The sequence below is a fragment of the Scylla paramamosain genome, unplaced genomic scaffold, assembly GCF_035594125.1.
Source record: "Scylla paramamosain isolate STU-SP2022 unplaced genomic scaffold, ASM3559412v1 Contig5, whole genome shotgun sequence".
NCBI classification, from domain to species: Eukaryota; Metazoa; Arthropoda; class Malacostraca; order Decapoda; family Portunidae; genus Scylla; species Scylla paramamosain.
The window spans coordinates 345,001-365,649 of record NW_026973670.1 but is presented as its reverse complement, the minus strand read 5'-3'; the positions used below and the strand labels follow the sequence as shown (position 1 = coordinate 365,649).

The 20,649-nt window shown below is 34.7% G+C and overlaps 1 protein-coding gene and 2 long non-coding RNA genes across 8 annotated transcripts in view; 1 reads left to right on the top strand and 2 right to left on the bottom strand.

The window, feature by feature from the left end:
* The first annotated feature begins 2,805 nt into the window (after positions 1-2,805).
* LOC135096581 (uncharacterized) lies at positions 2,806-11,213 on the top strand. 6 transcript variants are annotated; one of them, XR_010264813.1, is made up of 6 exons: positions 2,806-3,184; positions 3,328-3,390; positions 4,014-4,208; positions 8,567-8,708; positions 9,457-9,555; positions 9,647-11,213. It is a non-coding gene; the product is annotated as an uncharacterized LOC135096581 (long non-coding RNA). The 6 variants fall into 6 exon arrangements; XR_010264812.1 differs by having other exon boundaries at positions 2,845-3,184; positions 4,014-4,159; XR_010264811.1 differs by having other exon boundaries at positions 2,851-3,184; positions 4,014-4,153.
* LOC135096583 (uncharacterized) lies at positions 10,742-14,367 on the bottom strand. Its single transcript, XR_010264816.1, has 2 exons — positions 14,166-14,367; positions 10,742-12,253 (listed from the first exon to the last, which is right to left on the bottom strand). It is a non-coding gene; the product is annotated as an uncharacterized LOC135096583 (long non-coding RNA).
* Positions 14,368-17,615: 3,248 nt separating this feature from the next.
* LOC135096640 (syntaxin-binding protein 5-like) overlaps positions 17,616-20,649 on the bottom strand; it is a 41,170-nt gene continuing 38,136 nt past the window's right edge. Inside the window, 2 exon segments of the mRNA XM_063998320.1 lie at positions 17,616-20,105; positions 20,620-20,649. The exon segment at positions 20,620-20,649 is cut by the window's right edge and continues 95 nt beyond it. Coding sequence (XP_063854390.1) covers positions 19,840-20,105; positions 20,620-20,649 — 296 coding nt within the window. The 3' untranslated portion in view covers positions 17,616-19,839.

Genomic DNA, 20,649 nt, shown 5'->3' with positions numbered 1-20,649 from the left:
AAGGTCAAGGATGCTGGGCGTATCTCCAAGACGGTCAGGAATACGAGTAGGGTGTTGCACCAATAGCTCTAGGTGATGGAGGATAGCAAAGGTGTAGGCTAGTTCACCAGCATGGTCAGTGAAGGGAGAGGAAAGCCAAAGCTAGTGGTGAACATTGAAGTCACCAAGAAGGGAAGAGGGTCAGAATGTGCTCCACTTTGGAAGTTAAGTAGTTAAACTATTTATTATAGTCAGAGGAGTTACGTGAGAGGTATACACCACAGATATATTTAGTACTAGTAGTAGTAGTAGTAGTAGTAGTAGAGAAAGAGACGAACGAATGGAATAAGAAGAGGAGGAGGAAGAAGAGGAGGAGGAGCAGGAGGAAAAGGAGGAGGAAGAGGAGGTTATTGTTGTTTATTCCTCCTCCTCCTCTTTCTCCTCCTCTTTTCTTCCTCTTCTTCCTCTTTTTTTTCTTCTTCCTTCTCCACTTCCTCCTCTTCCTTCTCTCTTTTCGTTATTTCTCTCTCTCTCTCTCTCTCTCTCTCTCTCTCTCTCTCTCTCTCTCTCTCTCTCTCTCTCTCTCTCTCTCTCTAGCAATCCCTGTAATGTCAATAAGGTCTATATAAACACGTAAATTTGTAAGATTTTCGACCCTACCGTTTGTAAACAAGGGAGATAAAAGAGAACGGCAGCTGTCTTGCATTAGAGAAAACGGAGAATTTTAACATAAACTAAAAAAATAATTGAATTAATCTTCCAATTCTATTTTAAACAGTTTTTAGGACAGTGTAAGAGTCTCTTCTATTTTTTTCTATTATTTTGTGTTGTTTTGTACTATTAATTATCAGTTTTTAGTGCAAGAAAGTTAAAGAAAAGAGGAAAAAAATACTTTATATAGGTAAAGACAATATGGTCGCTATTAACATGTATATTTGCAAGACTTTCGACCCTATGATTTCCAAGGAGTGGGCGGCGGCCATCTTGAAAATCGAAGTACTAGAGAAAACAAAATATTTTAACGTAAACTAAAGAAAAATTGAACTGATCTTACCATTAATAATTTATGAGAGTTTTGCGATACTGTTAACATTTACTGCTGTATGAATCGACTATAATTATTTACTGGCGTTGGTATTACGTAAATTACACACGCTTAACCTATTACAACATATATAACGAACACACACACACACACACACACACACACACCTGGACAAGCAAAACACCTTTCTAGCTGTTGCCTTTGTGGACTTCAGAAAAACCTTTGACCTTATTGAACACACTGTTGTCTCCCTCGTACCCTGACAGCGTGACGGTGGCTTATTGAAATCGAAAATTTGATGTGTTTTGGTGTGTTTTGAGGGTGTTTTGAGGGTTTTTTGGTGTGTTTTAGTGTTTTTTGGTGTGTTTTGGTGTGTTTTGAAGGTTTTTGAAGGTGTTTGGAAGGTTGTTGAAGGTGTTTTGGTGTGTTTTGGTGTGTTTTGAAGGTTTTTGAAGGTGTTTGGAAGGTTGTTGAAGGTGTTTTGGTGTGTTTTGGTGTGTTTTGAAGGTGTTTTGAAGGTGTTTTGGTGTGCTTCAAAGGGAAAACGGTCAGAATGTGCTCCACTTTGGAAGTTAAGTAGTCGAACAATTTCTTATAGTGAGAGGAGTTAGGAGTTACAGATAAATTTAGTACGAGAATGACTCTGTAGTCGTAGCCAGATGGGGCAAAACTCGGGAGATTGAAGAGCGTGGGCAAGAGAGCAGATTAAATCATTTCCCACACCTTTATTTTCAAGGGTACATGTGTTAGGCAGCCATATTTAACTAGGATTCTCTCTCGAGACGGTTTGGCATGCTGGGAGGTGCCTGGGAGGGCGTTGAGGTAGTCGTAAGGGTCAGAAACACTTGTAATATTGATAAATGACCCAGCCGCTGCATGCTCACAGACGACATGGTACAAAAGATGAGTTTGATAATGTTGTTGTTTGTAATGAGTCCGTGTCACGCATAATAACGGAATAGGACGGTAATGTTACGTTAATGTTCTGCTTTCGTACATTTTCGTCAAACTTTTTAACTTATTTATTTATTTTATTTATTTTTTTTTTTATTTGTGGATCATATTTAACATTTTCTGCTCGTTAGGTTTACATTAGCACACATAACTCAATATTCCATGGTCCTGCTAACACTAGGACAAACTACCTTTCATTTAACCACGAGAGAAAATTAAAATCAGTCAAAATTCATCTTGTCGGCTGGTGAAGACTGACATTCTATAAATATCCTCCATTAATCTCTACATCTCTCACTTATCATCAACCTAACCTATCACAAATTTAAGCCACATAACATTACTTTAATTTCCGCTAATCAGATATAATCACTATAGCCTAGTTTTTATATAATGAATGGTTAATTGAGGTAGACAGACGGTTCCTATTTGGCTTTTAATTTAAACTAAGGTAGAGTGTTTTCAGTTTCAACAAGCACAGTAATTAGCTAATTTGTGCATAGATACGTGGTGCTTGCTGGATAAATGTAGATAATTAGTGTGTGCATGTTTGGGAAGCAGGTGTGTGTATGTGTGTGTGTTTTCCTGGTACACTTTCACACCGCCATCTTTTCTGCTCTCAGTCTTTCATCCTTTCATCTTTCCTTCCTCTTTATAGTCTTTGCATATTGATACGTCCCTCCTGCGCAATATTTGGCACATTTTTCAGCCGGTTGAGATGAAGCCAGCAACTTCTGAAGATTATAATATTTAGTATTGGGAGAACGGTAGGAAAAAATGAAGATAAAGGAAGTGCAAGGATCATTATGGTGAAAATAATTTGAAAAAACACCGCAAATAATATGAATTGCAAGAGAGGTTTTTTTTTTAAGTCTGAATATAATATAAGGAAAATAATTAGAGGGTTGATTAATAAGTAAGGAGAAATGACAAAGGTAACTAAAGAAAAACAATGCGAAAATTAACGTGATTGAAATAAACTATGCAAACTATCACAAAGAACAAGAAATATTAGTAAAAAATCAAAAAATAAGTTAACCGTCCCTGGGTGAAGACCGTCCGCCGCCCGCCATGTCTGAACAACACGGACACGGTTGAAGCAATTACGCTTATTACCGCTATAACTATGTGTAAATAGTCACCATGAACTACTGGAATGACGCAAGTGGAGCAGCAGTAGTGGACATGGAGGTGGAGTGGCGTCAGGTAATAGGATAAATTTATACCAGCTAGTCTCACAATTTGCAGCATTGGTGGACGTAGGTGGAGTGGCGTCAGGTAATAGAAGGATAAGTTTATACCAGCTAGTCTCACCATCAGTAGAAAACTATTTTATTTATTTATTTCAGTGTTGGAGTCGTGGGCGAGGCATGGCGGCTCTTTATATAAGCGAAAACACCAAATAATTCCATGTACGTCAGTTTGTGAGGGATTAGCACAAGTACCTCGCCTTGGGGAACTGCAGGCACATTTCCAGTTGGTCTTGGTGGCTGGTGAAGCAAAATATAACCATTGTATTTATTCACCGTATTAATTTCTTCATTACCTGTTCATCTTCATTGTTCACCTGACGCATCCTGACCTGACCCAACGTAACCTGACCCAACGTAACCTGACCCAACCTAACCTGACCCAACGTAACCTGACCCAACGTAACCTGACCCAACCTAACCTGACCCAACGTAACCTGACCCAACGTAACCTGACCCAACCTTACCTAACTCAACGTAACCTAACCTAACCTAACCTGACCTGACCTGACCTCACCCCTCTTCCCAGATAACATAAGATAGAGATAAAGGAGTATATATTTGTATTAATTTTAAAATAGTGTTTTTTTTTTAATTTGTTTATTTATTTTTTAATTTTTCGGTTTATTTTGTGTTCATATCTTATTTTGTGTGTTATGGGAGAGAGAGAGAGAGAGAGAGAGAGAGAGAGAGAGAGAGAGATACTATTCCTAACAATGTACCTAATATTTAACCTATTTCATTTTATTATATTCACAACAACAGTAACAACCTGATCATTCCAGACTACCACAATCTCCCTGTCTCCCTTTCTCCCTGCGCCCCGGCCCCCCTGCCCTCGCCCCGCCCAGACACCATGGCCCGGCAGCAACACCACTCCACCAGCTACCTGACGCCGGCTGACGCACTCCTGGCACAGCAGCGAGCAAGTGTCAGATGATAAAGATGTTGTGGTGGCTGTGGAGGTGTTCATATGTTAGGTTAGGTTAGGGGAAGTGGATGACGAGAGACTAATGGGAACTGTGTGTGTGTGTGGATGTTAAAAGTGGGTATTTTCACGCTAACTGCTCTTCTGGTCTTGCTAACTGCATGCCTCCCCTCGTCCCATGGCCTCGCTGCACGACACTTTCTTCTTTCTCTCACCCCTGTTCTGTTCACCTCTCTAATGCAAGAGTTAACCAGTATTCTCAGTCTTTCAGTCTGTTCACCTCTAATGCAAGAGTTAACCAGTATTCTCAGTCTTTCACCACTATTCTGTCCACCTCTAATGCAAGAGTTAACCAGTATTCTCAGTCTTTCACCACTATTCTGTCCACCTCTAATGCAAGAGTTAACCAGTATTCTCAGTCTTTCACCACTATTCTGTCCACCTCTAATGCAAGAGTTAACCAGTATTCTCAGTCTTTCACCACTATTCTGTCCACCTCTCTAACGCAAGAGTTAACCAGTATTCTCAGTCTTTCACCACTATTCTGTCCACCTCTAATGCAAGAGTTAACCAGTATTCTCAGTCTTTCACCACTATTCTGTCCACCTCTAATGCAAGAGTTAACCAGTATTCTCAGTCTTTCACCACTATTCTGTCCACCTCTCTAACGCAAGAGTTAACCAGTATTCTCAGTCTTTCAGTCTGTTCACCTCTAATGCAAGAGTTAACCAGTATTCTCAGTCTTTCACCACTATTCTGTCCACCTCTAATGCAAGAGTTAACCAGTATTCTCAGTCTTTCACCACTATTCTGTCCACCTCTAATGCAAGAGTTAACCAGTATTCTCAGTCTTTCACCACTATTCTGTCCACCTCTAATGCAAGAGTTAACCAGTATTCTCAGTCTTTCACCACTATTCTGTCCACCTCTCTAACGCAAGAGTTAACCAGTATTCTCAGTCTTTCACCACTATTCTGTCCACCTCTAATGCAAGAGTTAACCAGTATTCTCAGTCTTTCACCACTATTCTGTCCACCTCTCTAACGCAAGAGTTAACCAGTATTCTCAATCATTCATCCCTTTCTCTGGTAAACTCTGGAACTCCCTGCCTGCTTCTGTATTTCCACCTTCCTATGACTTCAATTCCTTCAAGAGGGAGGTTTCAACATATTATCCACCAATTTTTGACCTCTGCTTTGACCCTTTTGTGCGACTGCCATTTCAGTGGACATTTTTTTCATTAGATTTTATTGTCCTTGGCCAGCGTCACTCCTACATAAAAATAAAAGCATTTTAAGGAAGAAGAATGTTAGCATGTTATTGAAGAGCTGTTTGGAAATTAATCGTGCTTTTAAACAGTTGAGTGAAGGCTTGTTACGAGCGGCCGAAGGATAATTCTCGGAAAGTGGATAGGGTTTAAGAAAGGTGGACTGGTCAGGTGGATGGAGTGAGCCAGGTGTGCAGTGTGGAAATGTGTGTGGAAAGGTGGAAATTATGTGGAAATTGTGGGGTTGAGTGAGCCAGGTGTGAAGAAACAAGACAGACAGACAGACAGACAGATAGACAGACAGACAGCATTGAAGTACGTGAGGTTGAGTGAGGCTGTTTGAATTATTTATATAGGTTTTAGAAGCTGTTTGAATTGTTTATATAGGTTTTAGAAGCTGTTTGAATTGTTTATATAGGTTTTAGAAGCTGTTTGAATTGTTTATGTAGACTTTAGAAGCTGTTTGAATTGTTTATGTAGGTTTTAGAAGCTGTTTGAATTGTTTATATAGGTTTTAGAAGCTGTTTGAATTGTTTATATAGGTTTTAGAAGCTGTTTGAATTGTTTATATAGGTTTTAGAAGCTGTTTGAATTGTTTATATAGGTTTTAGAAGCTGTTTGAATTGTTTATATAGGTTTTAGAAGCTGTTTGAATTATTTATGTAGGTTTTAGAAGCTGTTTGAATTGTTTATATAGGTTTTAGAAGCTGTTTGAATTATTTATATAGGTTTTAGAAGCTGTTTGAATTATTTATATAGGTTTTAGAAGCTGTTTGAATTGTTTATATAGGTTTTAGAAGCTGTTTGAATTGTTTATATAGGTTTTAGAAGCTGTTTGAATTGTTTATGTAGGTTTTAGAAGCTGTTTGAATTGTTTATATAGGTTTTAGAAGCTGTTTGAATTGTTTATATAGGTTTTAGAAGCTGTTTGAATTGTTTATATAGGTTTTAGAAGCTGTTTGAATTGTTTATATAGGTTTTAGAAGCTGTTTGAATTATTTATATACGTTTTAGAAGCTGTTTGAATTGTTTATATAGGTTTTAGAAGCTGTTTGAATTGTTTATATAGGTTTTAGAAGCTGTTTGAATTGTTTATATAGGTTTTAGAAGCTGTTTGAATTATTTATGTAGACTTTAGAAGCTGTTTGAATTGTTTATATAGGTTTTAGAAGCTGTTTGAATTATTTATATAGGTTTTAGAAGCTGTTTGAATTATTTATATAGGTTTTAGAAGCTGTTTGAATTGTTTATATAGGTTTTAGAAGCTGTTTGAATTGTTTATATAGGTTTTAGAAGCTGTTTGAATTGTTTATGTAGGTTTTAGAAGCTGTTTGAATTGTTTATATAGGTTTTAGAAGCTGTTTGAATTATTTATATAGGTTTTAGAAGCTGTTTGAATTGTTTATATAGGTTTTAGAAGCTGTTTGAATTATTTATGTAGGTTTTAGAAGCTGTTTGAATTGTTTATGTAGGTTTTAGAAGCTGTTTGAATTGTTTATATAGGTTTTAGAAGCTGTTTGAATTGTTTATATAGGTTTTAGAAGCTGTTTGAATTGTTTATATAGGTTTTAGAAGCTGTTTGAATTGTTTATATAGGTTTTAGAAGCTGTTTGAATTATTTATGTAGGTTTTAGAAGCTGTTTGAATTGTTTATATAGGTTTTAGAAGCTGTTTGAATTGTTTATATAGGTTTTAGAAGCTGTTTGAATTGTTTATATACGTTTTAGAAGCTGTTTGAATTATTTATATAGGTTTTAGAAGCTGTTTGAATTATTTATGTAGGTTTTAGAAGCTGTTTGAATTGTTTATATACGTTTTAGAAGCTGTTTGAATTGTTTATATACGTTTTAGAAGCTGTTTGAATTGTTTATATAGGTTTTAGAAGCTGTTTGAATTATTTATGTAGACTTTAGAAGCTGTTTGAATTGTTTATATAGGTTTTAGAAGCTGTTTGAATTGTTTATATAGGTTTTAGAAGCTGTTTGAATTGTTTATGTAGACTTTAGAAGCTGTTTGAATTGTTTATATAGGTTTTAGAAGCTGTTTGAATTGTTTATGTAGGTTTTAGAAGCTGTTTGAATTGTTTATATACGTTTTAGAAGCTGTTTGAATTGTTTATATACGTTTTAGAAGCTGTTTGAATTGTTTATATAGGTTTTAGAAGCTGTTTGAATTGTTTATGTAGGTTTTAGAAGCTGTTTGAATTGTTTATGTAGGTTTTAGAAGCTGTTTGAATTGTTTATATAGGTTTTAGAAGCTGTTTGAATTGTTTATGTAGACTTTAGAAGCTGTTTGAATTGTTTATATAGGTTTTAGAAGCTGTTTGAATTGTTTATATAGGTTTTAGAAGCTGTTTGAATTGTTTATGTAGGTTTTAGAAGCTGTTTGAATTGTTTATATACGTTTTAGAAGCTGTTTGAATTATTTATGTAGGTTTTAGAAGCTGTTTGAATTGTTTATATAGGTTTTAGAAGCTGTTTGAATTATTTATGTAGACTTTAGAAGCTGTTTGAATTGTTTATATACGTTTTAGAAGCTGTTTGAATTGTTTATATAGGTTTTAGAAGCTGTTTGAATTGTTTATGTAGGTTTTAGAAGCTGTTTGAATTGTTTATATAGGTTTTAGAAGCTGTTTGAATTGTTTATATAGGTTTTAGAAGCTGTTTGAATTGTTTATATAGGTTTTAGAAGCTGTTTGAATTGTTTATATAGGTTTTAGAAGCTGTTTGAATTGTTTATGTAGGTTTTAGAAGCTGTTTGAATTGTTTATATAGGTTTTAGAAGCTGTTTGAATTGTTTATATAGGTTTTAGAAGCTGTTTGAATTATTTATGTAGACTTTAGAAGCTGTTTGAATTGTTTATATAGGTTTTAGAAGCTGTTTGAATTGTTTATATAGGTTTTAGAAGCTGTTTGAATTATTTATGTAGGTTTTAGAAGCTGTTTGAATTGTTTATATACGTTTTAGAAGCTGTTTGAATTGTTTATGTAGGTTTTAGAAGCTGTTTGAATTGTTTATATACGTTTTAGAAGCTGTTTGAATTGTTTATGTAGGTTTGTAAGTCTGTACCACTGTAGATAACTCACTACAGTTTTGTCTATCCAATAATATGTACATTTACTCAAACTGCATTTTCCTTTCAGTGTGCAGGATTGCAGTAAACCTCCCTGAAGGTTGCAGAGGTGGTCAGGAAGTGTCCAGTCTAGGCTGTCACGAGGCTTTGTGATGAGGATCTCCCGCTGGTTGTCACTGTTAACGACTATGTACTGCCACTCACAGGAAATGGTGGGTAGTTTAGGTGTGCTGTCTGCTGGCTAAGGGTGAGAAAGATTGCTGTGTGTGTGTGTGTGTGTGTGTGTGTGAAGGAGCCCATTAAATATTGCTTGTTGTCAGAAATGTAAAATGTTCTTATGGTTTTCATTGTTAACGGCTGTGTACTGCGACTCACAGGAAATGGTGGGTACTTTACGTGTGCTGTCTGCTGGCTAAAGGTGAGAAAGATTGCTGTGTGTGTGTGTGTGTGTGTGTGTGTGAAGGAGCCCATTATATATAGCTTGTTGTCAGAAATGTAAAATGTTTCTTAGGGACTTTGAAAAACTTGCTTATATCAGTGTGGCCTGACAATCTTGACTGAAGCCCTTGAAGACTGCAAGCTGACAGAACTGAGGCCCTTGAAGACTGCAAGCTGACAGAACTGAGAGGCCCTTGAAGACTGCAAGCTGACAGAACTGAGAGGCCCTTGAAGACTGCAAGCTGACAGAACTGAGAGGCCCTTGAAGACTGCAAGCTGACAGAACTGAGGCCCTTGAAGACTGCAAGCTGACAGAACTGAGGATCCTTTTGGGAACACCTCAGCAAATTTTGGAGGTTATTCTGAAGGATATTGTAGTGAGGGAACTGGAAGATTGCAGGAACAGTGGTGTGTGTGGCGGCAATACATCGACTGTAGTATATCACAAGGGAGTCAGTCTGCGGGACAGCGTCGAGCGAAACACTGTGATGCTGCAGTGTTGATTGTGTGTGTTTCCCGCAGGTGGCGATGTGGATAGCAAGTGGAAGAGGCCTTGGGAGACTGCCGTGGGTGGGGAGCAACAGCCGCACCCCACTGGAGTCTTCAGGAACCAATAGTTAGGTGAATATTATTTTTTTACTGTGAGTGACGCAGAAAAAATCTCTTTTCATAATTAGTTTCCCTAAGTTTATTTATGTATTTTTTTTTGCAGAGTTTTGTCTTTATCTGTGAAATCAAGGATGGTGGTGATGGTGGTGATGGTGGTGATGGTGGTGGTGCCTCATTGCAAGACGACATGTGAAGGTGTGAAGAAATCAAGGATGGTGGTGATGGTGGTGCCGCCTCATTGCAGGACAAGATGTGAAGGTGCCTGCAGCCAGTGGTGGTGTCCTGTGTGCCTGCCTGGTGGTGCAGCCTGGGGTGTTGCTTGCTTTAGTGTAAGTAAATCTTGCAAGGTCGATCTGCCAGCTGTCTCCAGTGTAGTGTAGTGTAGTATGCCTTGCCGTGCGTCTTTGGGAATAAATAAATTTGTGATTATTCTCGTGTGAATTATATAGCGTGATAAAGTTGCAGAATGTGGTTCTTGAAAAATATAGATTTGGTGGTAAACTAATCATGCCTTCTCAAGTAAATAAATAAATAAATAAATAAATAAATAGGACCCAAAATACTAATACAAATTGATCCTCAGGTCTAAAAAAAAAGCTAGGATAGGCCTATTTTTGGCTTAACTAATCTTGCCCTCTCAAATAAATAAATAAATAAATAGGACCCAAAATACTGATACAATTGATCCCCTCAGGTCAAAAAAAAAGCCAGGATAGGCCTATAAGCCAGGATAGGCCTATTTTTTGGCTAAGTTTAAGGTGAAATTTGCACACAGAAGCCCTGTCCGAGCGACTCCGGTGTCGCTCGGACAGGGCTTCTGTGTGCAAGTTTCACCTTAAACTTAGCCAAAAATAGGCCTATCCTGGCTTTAAATAGGCCTATCCTGGCTTTTTTTTTGACCAGAGAGGATCATCATTTGTTTTACTAGTATTTTTTGCATGTTTATTTATTTGTTTATTTATTTATTTATTTATTTTACTTATTTTATTTATTTATTTATTTATTTATCAAGGCCATGTATGTGAATGTTACACCAGAAACCTTATTTTCAATTTGTAAAAGAGTTGTTAATATAATTTCCACAAGTATGAACAAGATAATATATGTTTAAATTAAATTGTCAAAGTTTCTGAAGAGACATATGAATTTTTACACGAGAAAGGTGGTTTATTTACAACTTATACTAATAATTCCTTAAGTATGTACAAGATAATATTTAATCACTATTATTTAATGACATAAAACTTTAATAAATACACACAATTATGATAAAACATCTATTTATTTTCCTTGTGTCCGAGAACGCCTGTGTCAACTTGAGTGAGACAAGTGTTGCGGACTGCGGACTTCAGCCTTTGCAAGTCCTGAAGGCAGCTTGTCGTCCCCACCACAGCTTGAAGGGAGTCTTCCTGCTGTTAATTCCTTCACAATATTATTCCTGCTTTAAATTCTTGCCTTACAGTCTTAATATAACTTGATAACTCTTGTACATCTTTCCTCACCACTCTTCCTGCTTCACAATTTATTCCTGCTTTAAATTCTTGCCTTACGATCTTCTTACAACTTGAAAAACTCTTGTACATCTTTCCTCACCACTCTTCCTGCTTCACAATTTATTCCTGCTTTAAATTCTTGCCTTACGATCTTCTTACAACTTGATAACTCTTGTACATCTTTCCTCACCACTCTTCCTGCTTCACAATTTATTCCTGCTTAAAATTCTTGCCTTACGATCTTCTTACAACTTGAAAAACTCTTGTACATCTTTCCTCACCACTCTTCCTGCTTCAAATTCTTGTCTTACGATCTTCTTACAGCTTGAAAAACTCTTGTACATCTTTCCTCACCACTCTTCCTGCTTCAAATTCTTGCCTTACGATTTTCTTACAGCTTGAAAAACTCTTGTACATCTTTCCTCACCACTCTTCCTGCTTCACAATTTATTCCTGCTTAAAATTCTTGCCTTACGATCTTCTTACAACTTGATAACTCTTGTACATCTTTCCTCACCACTCTTCCTGCTTCAAATTCTTGCCTTACAGTCTTAATACAACTTGAAAACTCTTGTACATCTTTCCTCACAATTATTCCTGCTTAAAATTCTTGCCTTACGATCTTACAACTTGATAACTCTTGTACATCTTTCCTCACAATTATTCCTGCTTCAAATTCTTGTCTTACGATCTTCTTACAACTTGAAAACTCTTGTACCTTTTCCTCACTGCTGCTGCTAACTGCTTCACAATATTTCTGCTTAAAATTCTTGCCTTACGATCTTACAACTTGACTCTTCCTTGACTGCAGTGAAAAGCACCTTGACTCCTCTCGTTAGTCTTACAGGTAGCAAGACTCAGCCTCTCTTACTCATTAAACTGATTGACTTAACACCTCGTTAGGCTTACAGGTAGCAAGACTCGGCCTCTCTTACTCATTAAACTGATAGACTTAACACCTCGTTAGGCTTACAGGTAGCAAGACTCAGCCTCTCTTACTCATTAAACTGATAGACTTAACACCTCGTTAGGCTTACAGGTAGCAAGACTCAGCCTCTCTTACTCATTAAACTCCTTAACACCTCATCAGGCTTAAAGATAATGATAGCCACAGCCTCTCCCTTGTTGGACTTCGTAATTGCAGTGAAACGTCAGGCCTGTTATAGATTCCCGTGGGCTGTTATGGGTTGGTGGAAAGGAGTCAGTACACGTCACGTCTGCAAGGGAGAAAAGCTATTAGTTCTCCTAGGTTCATTAAGGTTGTATATGCTGAAATCCTTGCTTGATAATTCACTATAAAATAAGCTTTAAAATGAATGAAATGTGGAACTCTTGTATCCTTTCCTCACTCACTATAAAATAAGCTTTAAAATTTAAGGTATCATCTCCCCTTAAAGGTGTGTGTGCGTGCGTGCGTGTGTTATGGCATCAACGTGCGGTGCTCATAGAAAACGTAAGACATGTTAAGGCAAACTATGATATTTAACTGATATTTAATAATTTTTAACCGAAAAGTGGTATTTTTAAGGTATACCCAACCCTTAGGCCGTTATTACACGTATCCGGTTTCCTACGGTTAACCTGGCGTACGGCGCAGTAGGAGAATTCTGACCGGACGAAGGGAAGCGAACCAGTGTGGCATTGTTCGTGGTGGAGAAAAGACGTGTTTTTTTTCAACGATAATCTTGTTCCTATTGGTCTAGCGCGCTACTTCAAGGTCAAAACAAGAAAAAGGAAGATTTAGTCGAACAATGGCTGCGTAAATGATAAAAAATACTGTTAACTTAATGAATGAACTACCACTGCAAAATAGGTGACTGGGTTTAACTACCACTAAAAAAAAGAAGACTGGTTTAACTAAATGAAGAACTATTACTACAAAAAAAGGTGATTGGTTTAACTACAAGCGAATGGAAAACGACAAATATTTGAACTCCTTTCACACGGATACGATAGGAACAATTACACGATACCTCAGTTTTGACGTACGAAAGCCGGATGACCAACTGGCGAAAGTTCATCCGGCCGTCGGTTTGCCATCACACGTTCCGGTTTAAGCATATGCTAGGACACCATAAGAAACCGGATACGTGTAATAGGAGCTTAATTGACGCTTAATCACCTCAATAAGGTTAATTACGTCAGATCACCTGGACAAACTTCCTAACAAGCTTAATTACGTTACCTGCAGTCTAATCACTCTTACAGCTTAATCACTCGCTTAATTGCTTCCCCCTTGACATATAAGGTTAGCCAGATCACCTTGACAAACCTAACAAGCTTAATTACCTACCTAACAAGCTTAATTACCTACCTAACAACCTTAATTACCTACCTAAGCTTAATTACCTACCTAACAAGCTTAATTACCTACTTAAGCTTAATTACCTATCTAACAAGCTTAATTACCTACCTAACAACCTTAATTACCTACTTAAGCTTAATTACCTATCTAACAAGCTTAATTACCTACCTAACAACCTTAATTACCTACCTAACAAGCTTAATTACCTACTCAAGCTTAATTACCTATCTAACAAGCTTAATTACCTACCTAACAAGCTTAATTACCTACCTAACAAGCTTAATTACCTACTTAAGCTTAATTACCTACCTAACAAGCTTAATTACCTACCTAACAAGCTTAATTACCTACCTAACAAGCTTAATTACCTACCTAACAAGCTTAATTACCTACTCAAGCTTAATTACCTATCTAACAAGCTTAATTACCTACCTAACAACCTTAATTACCTACCTAACAAGCTTAATTACCTACTTAAGCTTAATTACCTGCCTAACAACCTTAATTAGCTGCCTAACAAGCTTAATTACGTTACCTGCAGTCTAATCACTCTTACAGCTTAATGACTCGCCTAATTGTTTCTCCCTGGACGTATAAATACCTTAATATCTGTTGAGTATATCTAATTATCACCTAATTAGGTTAACTGCCTGACCTGAGTAGTGTTCTAATTACCATCTGACCTAATCACCTAACGTAACCTAACCTAGCCTAATCACCACCTAATAATCCTCACCTATTTAAGCTAATTATTCAGTTTTATGAATTACGCATTAACTAAACCCAGTGATCATTAATTTAACATAATTATTGCAAAAACTCACCATTTAATTCCTTCTAGTTCTGCGTCAACCCACGAGACCTCTGAACCGTGACCTCCCTCCGCCGCTGCTACTGGTGAACTGACCCGAGCAGGCTGACTCAATGAAAGACTTCACGAACCATTTTCTGAAACAGTTCGGTGAGTCTCTACAACTAATGATTCTTATAAGGTTATACTGGTTTTTAAAGATGTTTTTTTTTGGTTTTAGTGAAAGATTAATGTATTTGTGATTTTATTAACAGGGGAAATGCAATTTTTTATGGTTCTAGTGATAGAATAATACGTTTGCGATTCTATTAACAGGGGGAATGCATTTATTTATGGTTTTAGTGATAGAATAATACGTTTGCGATTTTATTAACAGGGGAAATGCATTTATTTATGGTTTTAGTGAAAGACTAATATGTTTGCGATTTTATTAACAGGGGGAATGCATTTATTTATGGTTTTAGTGAAAGACTAATATGTTTGCGATTTTATTAACAGGGGAAATGCATTTATTTATGGTTTTAGTGAAAGACTAATATGTTTGCGATTTTATTAACAGGGGAAATGCATTTATTTATGGTTTTAGTGAAAGACTAATATGTTTGCGATTTTATTAACAGGGGGAATGCATTTATTTATGGTTTTAGTGATAGAATAATATGTTTGCGATTCTATTAACAGGAGAAATGCATTTTTTTATGGTTTTAGTGAAAGATTAATGTATTTGCTATTTTATTAACAGGAGAAATGCATTTATTTATGGTTTTAGTGATAGAATAATACGCTTGCGATTCTATTAACAGGAGAAACGCATTTATTTATGGTTTTAGTGATAGAATAATACGTTTGCGATTTTATTAACAGGGGAAATGCATTTTTTTTATGGTTTTAGTGATAGAATAATACGTTTACGATTCTATTAACAACTACGTGTTTGTTAAAGAATATTTTTTGAATTGTTTTGGGTTTTCCAGTCCAGAATTTCAAGTTTGTTAAAGAATATTGTTGAATCGTTTAATGTTTTGTGAATATATAAATTTAAAGTCCAGAATTTGCGTCTTGTAGTAAGAAATATTTAATGAAATTCTTAATAACGGGATAGCTACCTGGAGATCGAGATATCATTAATTTGGAAAGATTTCATTAAATGTCATGTCGAAGTTAATTTTCGCAGCTTTTCCTGCATCTTTCTCTATTCTGTTAACTTATGATGCAGTTTTAATTTCTAGTGGCAGTGTTAAGGGTGTCACAAGATTGCTGTGTAAAAGGTAACGATAGGTATAAAGTTATAAGTCATCCTGGTGATAATAGTAATAGTAATAGTAATAGTTTCTCGATTTAAACATCATTATCAGTATTAACCCTTTATAGCCTCAAATATTCTAACCCTTTACTCCCTCAGTTATTCTCAGTATTAACCCTTTACTGGCCATAAAGGGTTATAGCCTAATTAGATCGTGGTGATAAAAATATTCCTGGTTTACATTAATATTTATCTGAGGCGGCCATGATGAGCAGGAATGACAATAGACGAGAGGGAGACATTAATATTCGCTTTAATTTACTTTCTGTTCCTTTAAAGTACTCGTTTATAAATAAAAGTTGCAAATTATTAGATTTTAATTATTTTTTGGGGTATTCAAATCTCGCGGTCTTCATTCACGTCGCTGATTGGTTCTCACGCCGCTGGTCATGCTCTGTGGTTGGCTCAGCAGCGCTATGCAACATGAGGGAAGCGCTCTGATTGGCGCACCAGCTACGGAGTGTGCGAATAATGATAATAATAATATTAATAATAATAATAATAATAATAATAATAATAATAATAATAATAATAATAATAATAATAATGGTAAGAAAAGGACATTTTTTTCAATCACCACATTTTTATTAATATTCACCTTCATTTTATTTTACATTATCATCATCATCAACTCATAAATAATAATAATAATAATAATAATAATAATAATAATAATAATAATAATAGTTAATATATATTTTTTATTTATATATGTATGTATATTCTCCTATTTAATAATTACTAAGGTATATTTTATAATTCATTTTGATATTTACAGTACAGACATCGACGCCATATTGAAAAGGGGAACATTAAAATTATATCAATATTTGTAACTTCGAAAATAATAATAATAATAATGTTTTTTTTTTTGCACAATAATATTTTAATTATTATTATTATTATTATTATTATTTTTATTATTACTATTGTTATTGTTATTATTATTATTACTAATACTATTACTATTATTATTATTAATCTATCAATATTTACAATTGGGTAAAGTTTCCGAAATTATTTTATTTTTTTAATATAATTTGGAAAGATTAAATAAAAAATTCCTTTAAATAAATAATAATAATAATAATTTTGCACACAATTAATAATACTAGATTTATTATTATTATTATTATTTATTTATTAATATTTACAACTTGAAAAGAATAAAAGAACCGCCGTTCCTTTAAGATAAAATAAAAAAAGAACAATAATAATAATATTTTCAGCACACAATTAAATAATAGATATTATTTATCATTAATATTTACAATTTGAAAAGCAAGAATTAAAAAGAACCATCGTTCCTTTAAGACTGAAATGATAACAATAACTTCTACCATTTCAGCACACAAATAAATACTAAATTCATTAATATAATCACTATATTATTATTATTTACAATTTGCTAATATTTTTTTTAAGATATATATATATATATATTTTCATTTATATGTAATTTCATTTGTTCCTTTAGGTTATATAGACGAGAAATATCCATAATAATAATAATAACTGGTAATATTTTTATTATTATCATTATTATTTTTATTATTATCATTTATTTACAAGTCACATTAATAATTCGCGTCTTAAATTATTATTATTATTATTTTTTTGAATTATTTTCCTTTAATTTAAACGCGAGAATTATTATTATCATTATTTTTTAAACTATATTTACAGATGCACGCACGCACGCACACACGCACACACGCACTATAATAATAATAATAATAATAATAATAATAATAATAATAATAATAATAATAATTAGGTTAAAGGAAATTTTTTTTTTTCTCCCGGTGAAAAAAAAATAAAAATAAATAAAACAATAAATTAATAATGATAATAATAATAATAATAATAATAATAATAATAATAATAATAATAATAATAATAATAATAATGATAGTAATAATAGTAATAATAGTAATAATCTCTCTCTCTCTCTCTCTCTCTCTCTCTCTCTCTCTCTCTCTCTCTCTCTCTCTCTCTCTCTCTCTCTCTCTCTCTCTCTCTCTCTCTCTCTCTCTCTCTCTCTCTCTCTCTCTCTCTCCTAATAAGTATGTATGTAATATATAGACAATACTACATAAATTATTATTATTATTATTATTATTATTATTATTATTATTATTAAGGATTGTTTATATAAAGATTAATAGTATTTTCTCTCTCTCTCTCTCTCTCTCTCTCTCTCTCTCTCTCTCTCTCTCTCTCTCTCTCTCCAATAAATAAAATATAAATTAATTATTATATATATTTATACACAATAATAATAATAATAATAATAATAGTAATAAATAATAATAATAATAATAATTTTCGTCTACCACCACCACCACCACCACCACAAACAACAATAACAACAACAACAACAACAACAACAACAACAACAACACCAATAACAACTACAGCAACTACAACTACAATATTTATTTATATATATTTATAAATTTTTGTTGTAATAATAATAATAATAATAATAATAATAACAATAATAATAATAATAATGAGAGAGAGAGAGAGAGAGAGAGAGAGAGAGAGAGAGAGAGAGAGAGAGAGAGAGAGAGAGAGAGAGAGAGAGATTAAATTATATTCTAAAATTATTATTATTATTATTATTATTATTATTATTTTCTTTAATTAAATACAAATTATCATCACTATTAATTTTAATATGGAAGTCTTTTAAACTACTACTACTACTACTACTACTACTACTACTACTACTATTTTCGTAGTGATAGAAGTAGTAGTAGTAGTAGTAGTAGTAGTAGTAGTAGTAGTAGTAGTAGTGATTATAATACTAACTGGTTTAATAATAGTAGTAGTAGTAGTAGTAGTAGTAGTTAAGTACACGCGCGCATGCACACGCACACACACACAAATCAAATAAATGTTGGTGGTGGTGGTGGTGGTGGTGGTGGTGATGGTGGTGGTAGTAGTAGTAGTAGTAGTAGTAGCCACTATTACTACTACTACTACCACCACCATCGCCACCAATAAACATTTTCGTTACAAAAAAATGTCAACAAACATTATTATTACTACTAGGGCCAAAACTACCACAATTTGCCACAGCCAGAACCTACCAATATTTGAACCAGTGCTACCAACATCTGTGGATTTTCTGGCTCGCAATTCTTCAAATCTACCACAATTCTATAAGTTCTATATTTTCTCTCTATATATATACACTAACATTCAACCAATATTTCAACCAAAATTGGAATGTTTGTTTCTGAATCTATCTATAATTATTTTTTGGGTCTACCACGACTACCAACATTGCCGCTTTTCTTGCATCAATATTCTCACGTCTCCCTGTCAATCTACAAATATTCCGCACTTCTACCACAATTATCGGCCGCCCAACCAATATTTTCAAGTTTTCAACCAAAATTATGGCGTGTCAGTTTACGCTTCTATGAAAATTACCAACATTCTTTGCGATTCAATATTCTTGCAATTTTACACCCACCTACCAACATTTTTAAAAGACTTCCCGCCAAAGCAACCACAATTACACCACAACAAACATTATTTCTGAATTTTCAACTTCGCTACCAACATTTCTCAGCCAACCAACATTGCCGTATCCAAACAAAGCGAATTACTATATTTACTACCACCACTATCACAACCTTACAACAACCAATATTTTGACTTAAATTAGTCAAGTTAATATTCTCACAACCACAACTACCAACATTGTATTTATCCTACCGCAATTTACCACAATTCTAAAGATCGCGAGGGAGGGGGAGAGGGAGTGGGAGGATACACTCAAAATTACTCTTTAATATTCTACCAATATTCTATCTCTATCTACCACAACTACCACTATTCTACCATCGAAAATTCTCTCTGAAATTTGAAATAACTGAATTTTAACCCCAGACTTAAGAAAAAAAGTTTCCGTTTTCTAATTTAAACAAAAAATAAATGAAAAAAACGAGGCTTTTATTCCCAGACTATGATAAAAAAAAAACAAAGCACTTCAAATTTTGAGCACAGAAACCCAAAATTAATTACCATTTTCGAATGTTAAAGCCCCAAAAATACTTAAAAATCTTAATTCCTTTAAAAAAAAAAACATTTTCTAATCTTAACTCAAAATAAAATCATAGAAAACCGGCACTTTTAACCCCAAACATCACCATTTTCGAATTTTAAAGCCCAAAAAACACTTAAAAATCTTAATTCCTTTAGGAAAACTCCATTTTCTAATCTTAACTCAAAATAAAATCATAGAAAACCGGCACTTTTAACCCCAAACTCAACTAAAAATCACATAACCTCCACCCACGACAAAAACACACCAACTTGAATCTCCCGGTCTCTCTCTCCTGGAACCTCCCTCATCTCGTATTCCCGCTTACAGCTGGTACCATTTCTTATCCCGGTACTTCATCATGAGAGAATGGGCGTGGGAGGCAAATGTCTCGCTCTCAGTCATCATTCGCTGCGTCCTTTCCTCCAATTCTCCAAGTTTCTGGCCTCTTTCCAGCGCCAACATCTTTGCACGCCCGATGTCCGACGTGGCAGCGCCGGCCCGAGCGGAGAGGGCGGCGGGGTCAAGGCCGCTGGGACCGACTAAGTGTTTGGCCAGGGTACGGGAAGGCTTGCCTGAAGACTCACCGACTGCAGGAGGAATTGTAGTTGTAGTTGTAGTTGTGGTAGTAGTAGTGGTGGAATTTAGTTGGGTTTTGGTTTTATGATGGAAATTGCGGTTATTTTAGTTGTAATAGTAGTAGTAAGCAATATTACTACTACTACTATACATTATTATTACTACGGACCTGAAACTACCACAATTCTTACCCATACCTTCCCAGTTACCAAGATTTCGAACCTACTACTACTACTACTACTACTACTACAATACAAAAACCATCTACAAACATTATTATTACTACGGACCTAAAACTACCACAATTCTTACCCATACCTTCCCAGTTACCAATATTTCGAACCTACTACTACTACTACTACTATACAAAAACCATACAAAAACCATCTACAAACATTATTATTACTACGGACCTAAAACTACCACAATTTTTAGCCATACCTTCCCAGTTACCAATAATTCGAACCTAATACTACTACTACTACTACTACTACTACTACTACCAAAACTACCACAATTACTTACACAGCTCCTCCCGGTCCAGCTGGTTGACGC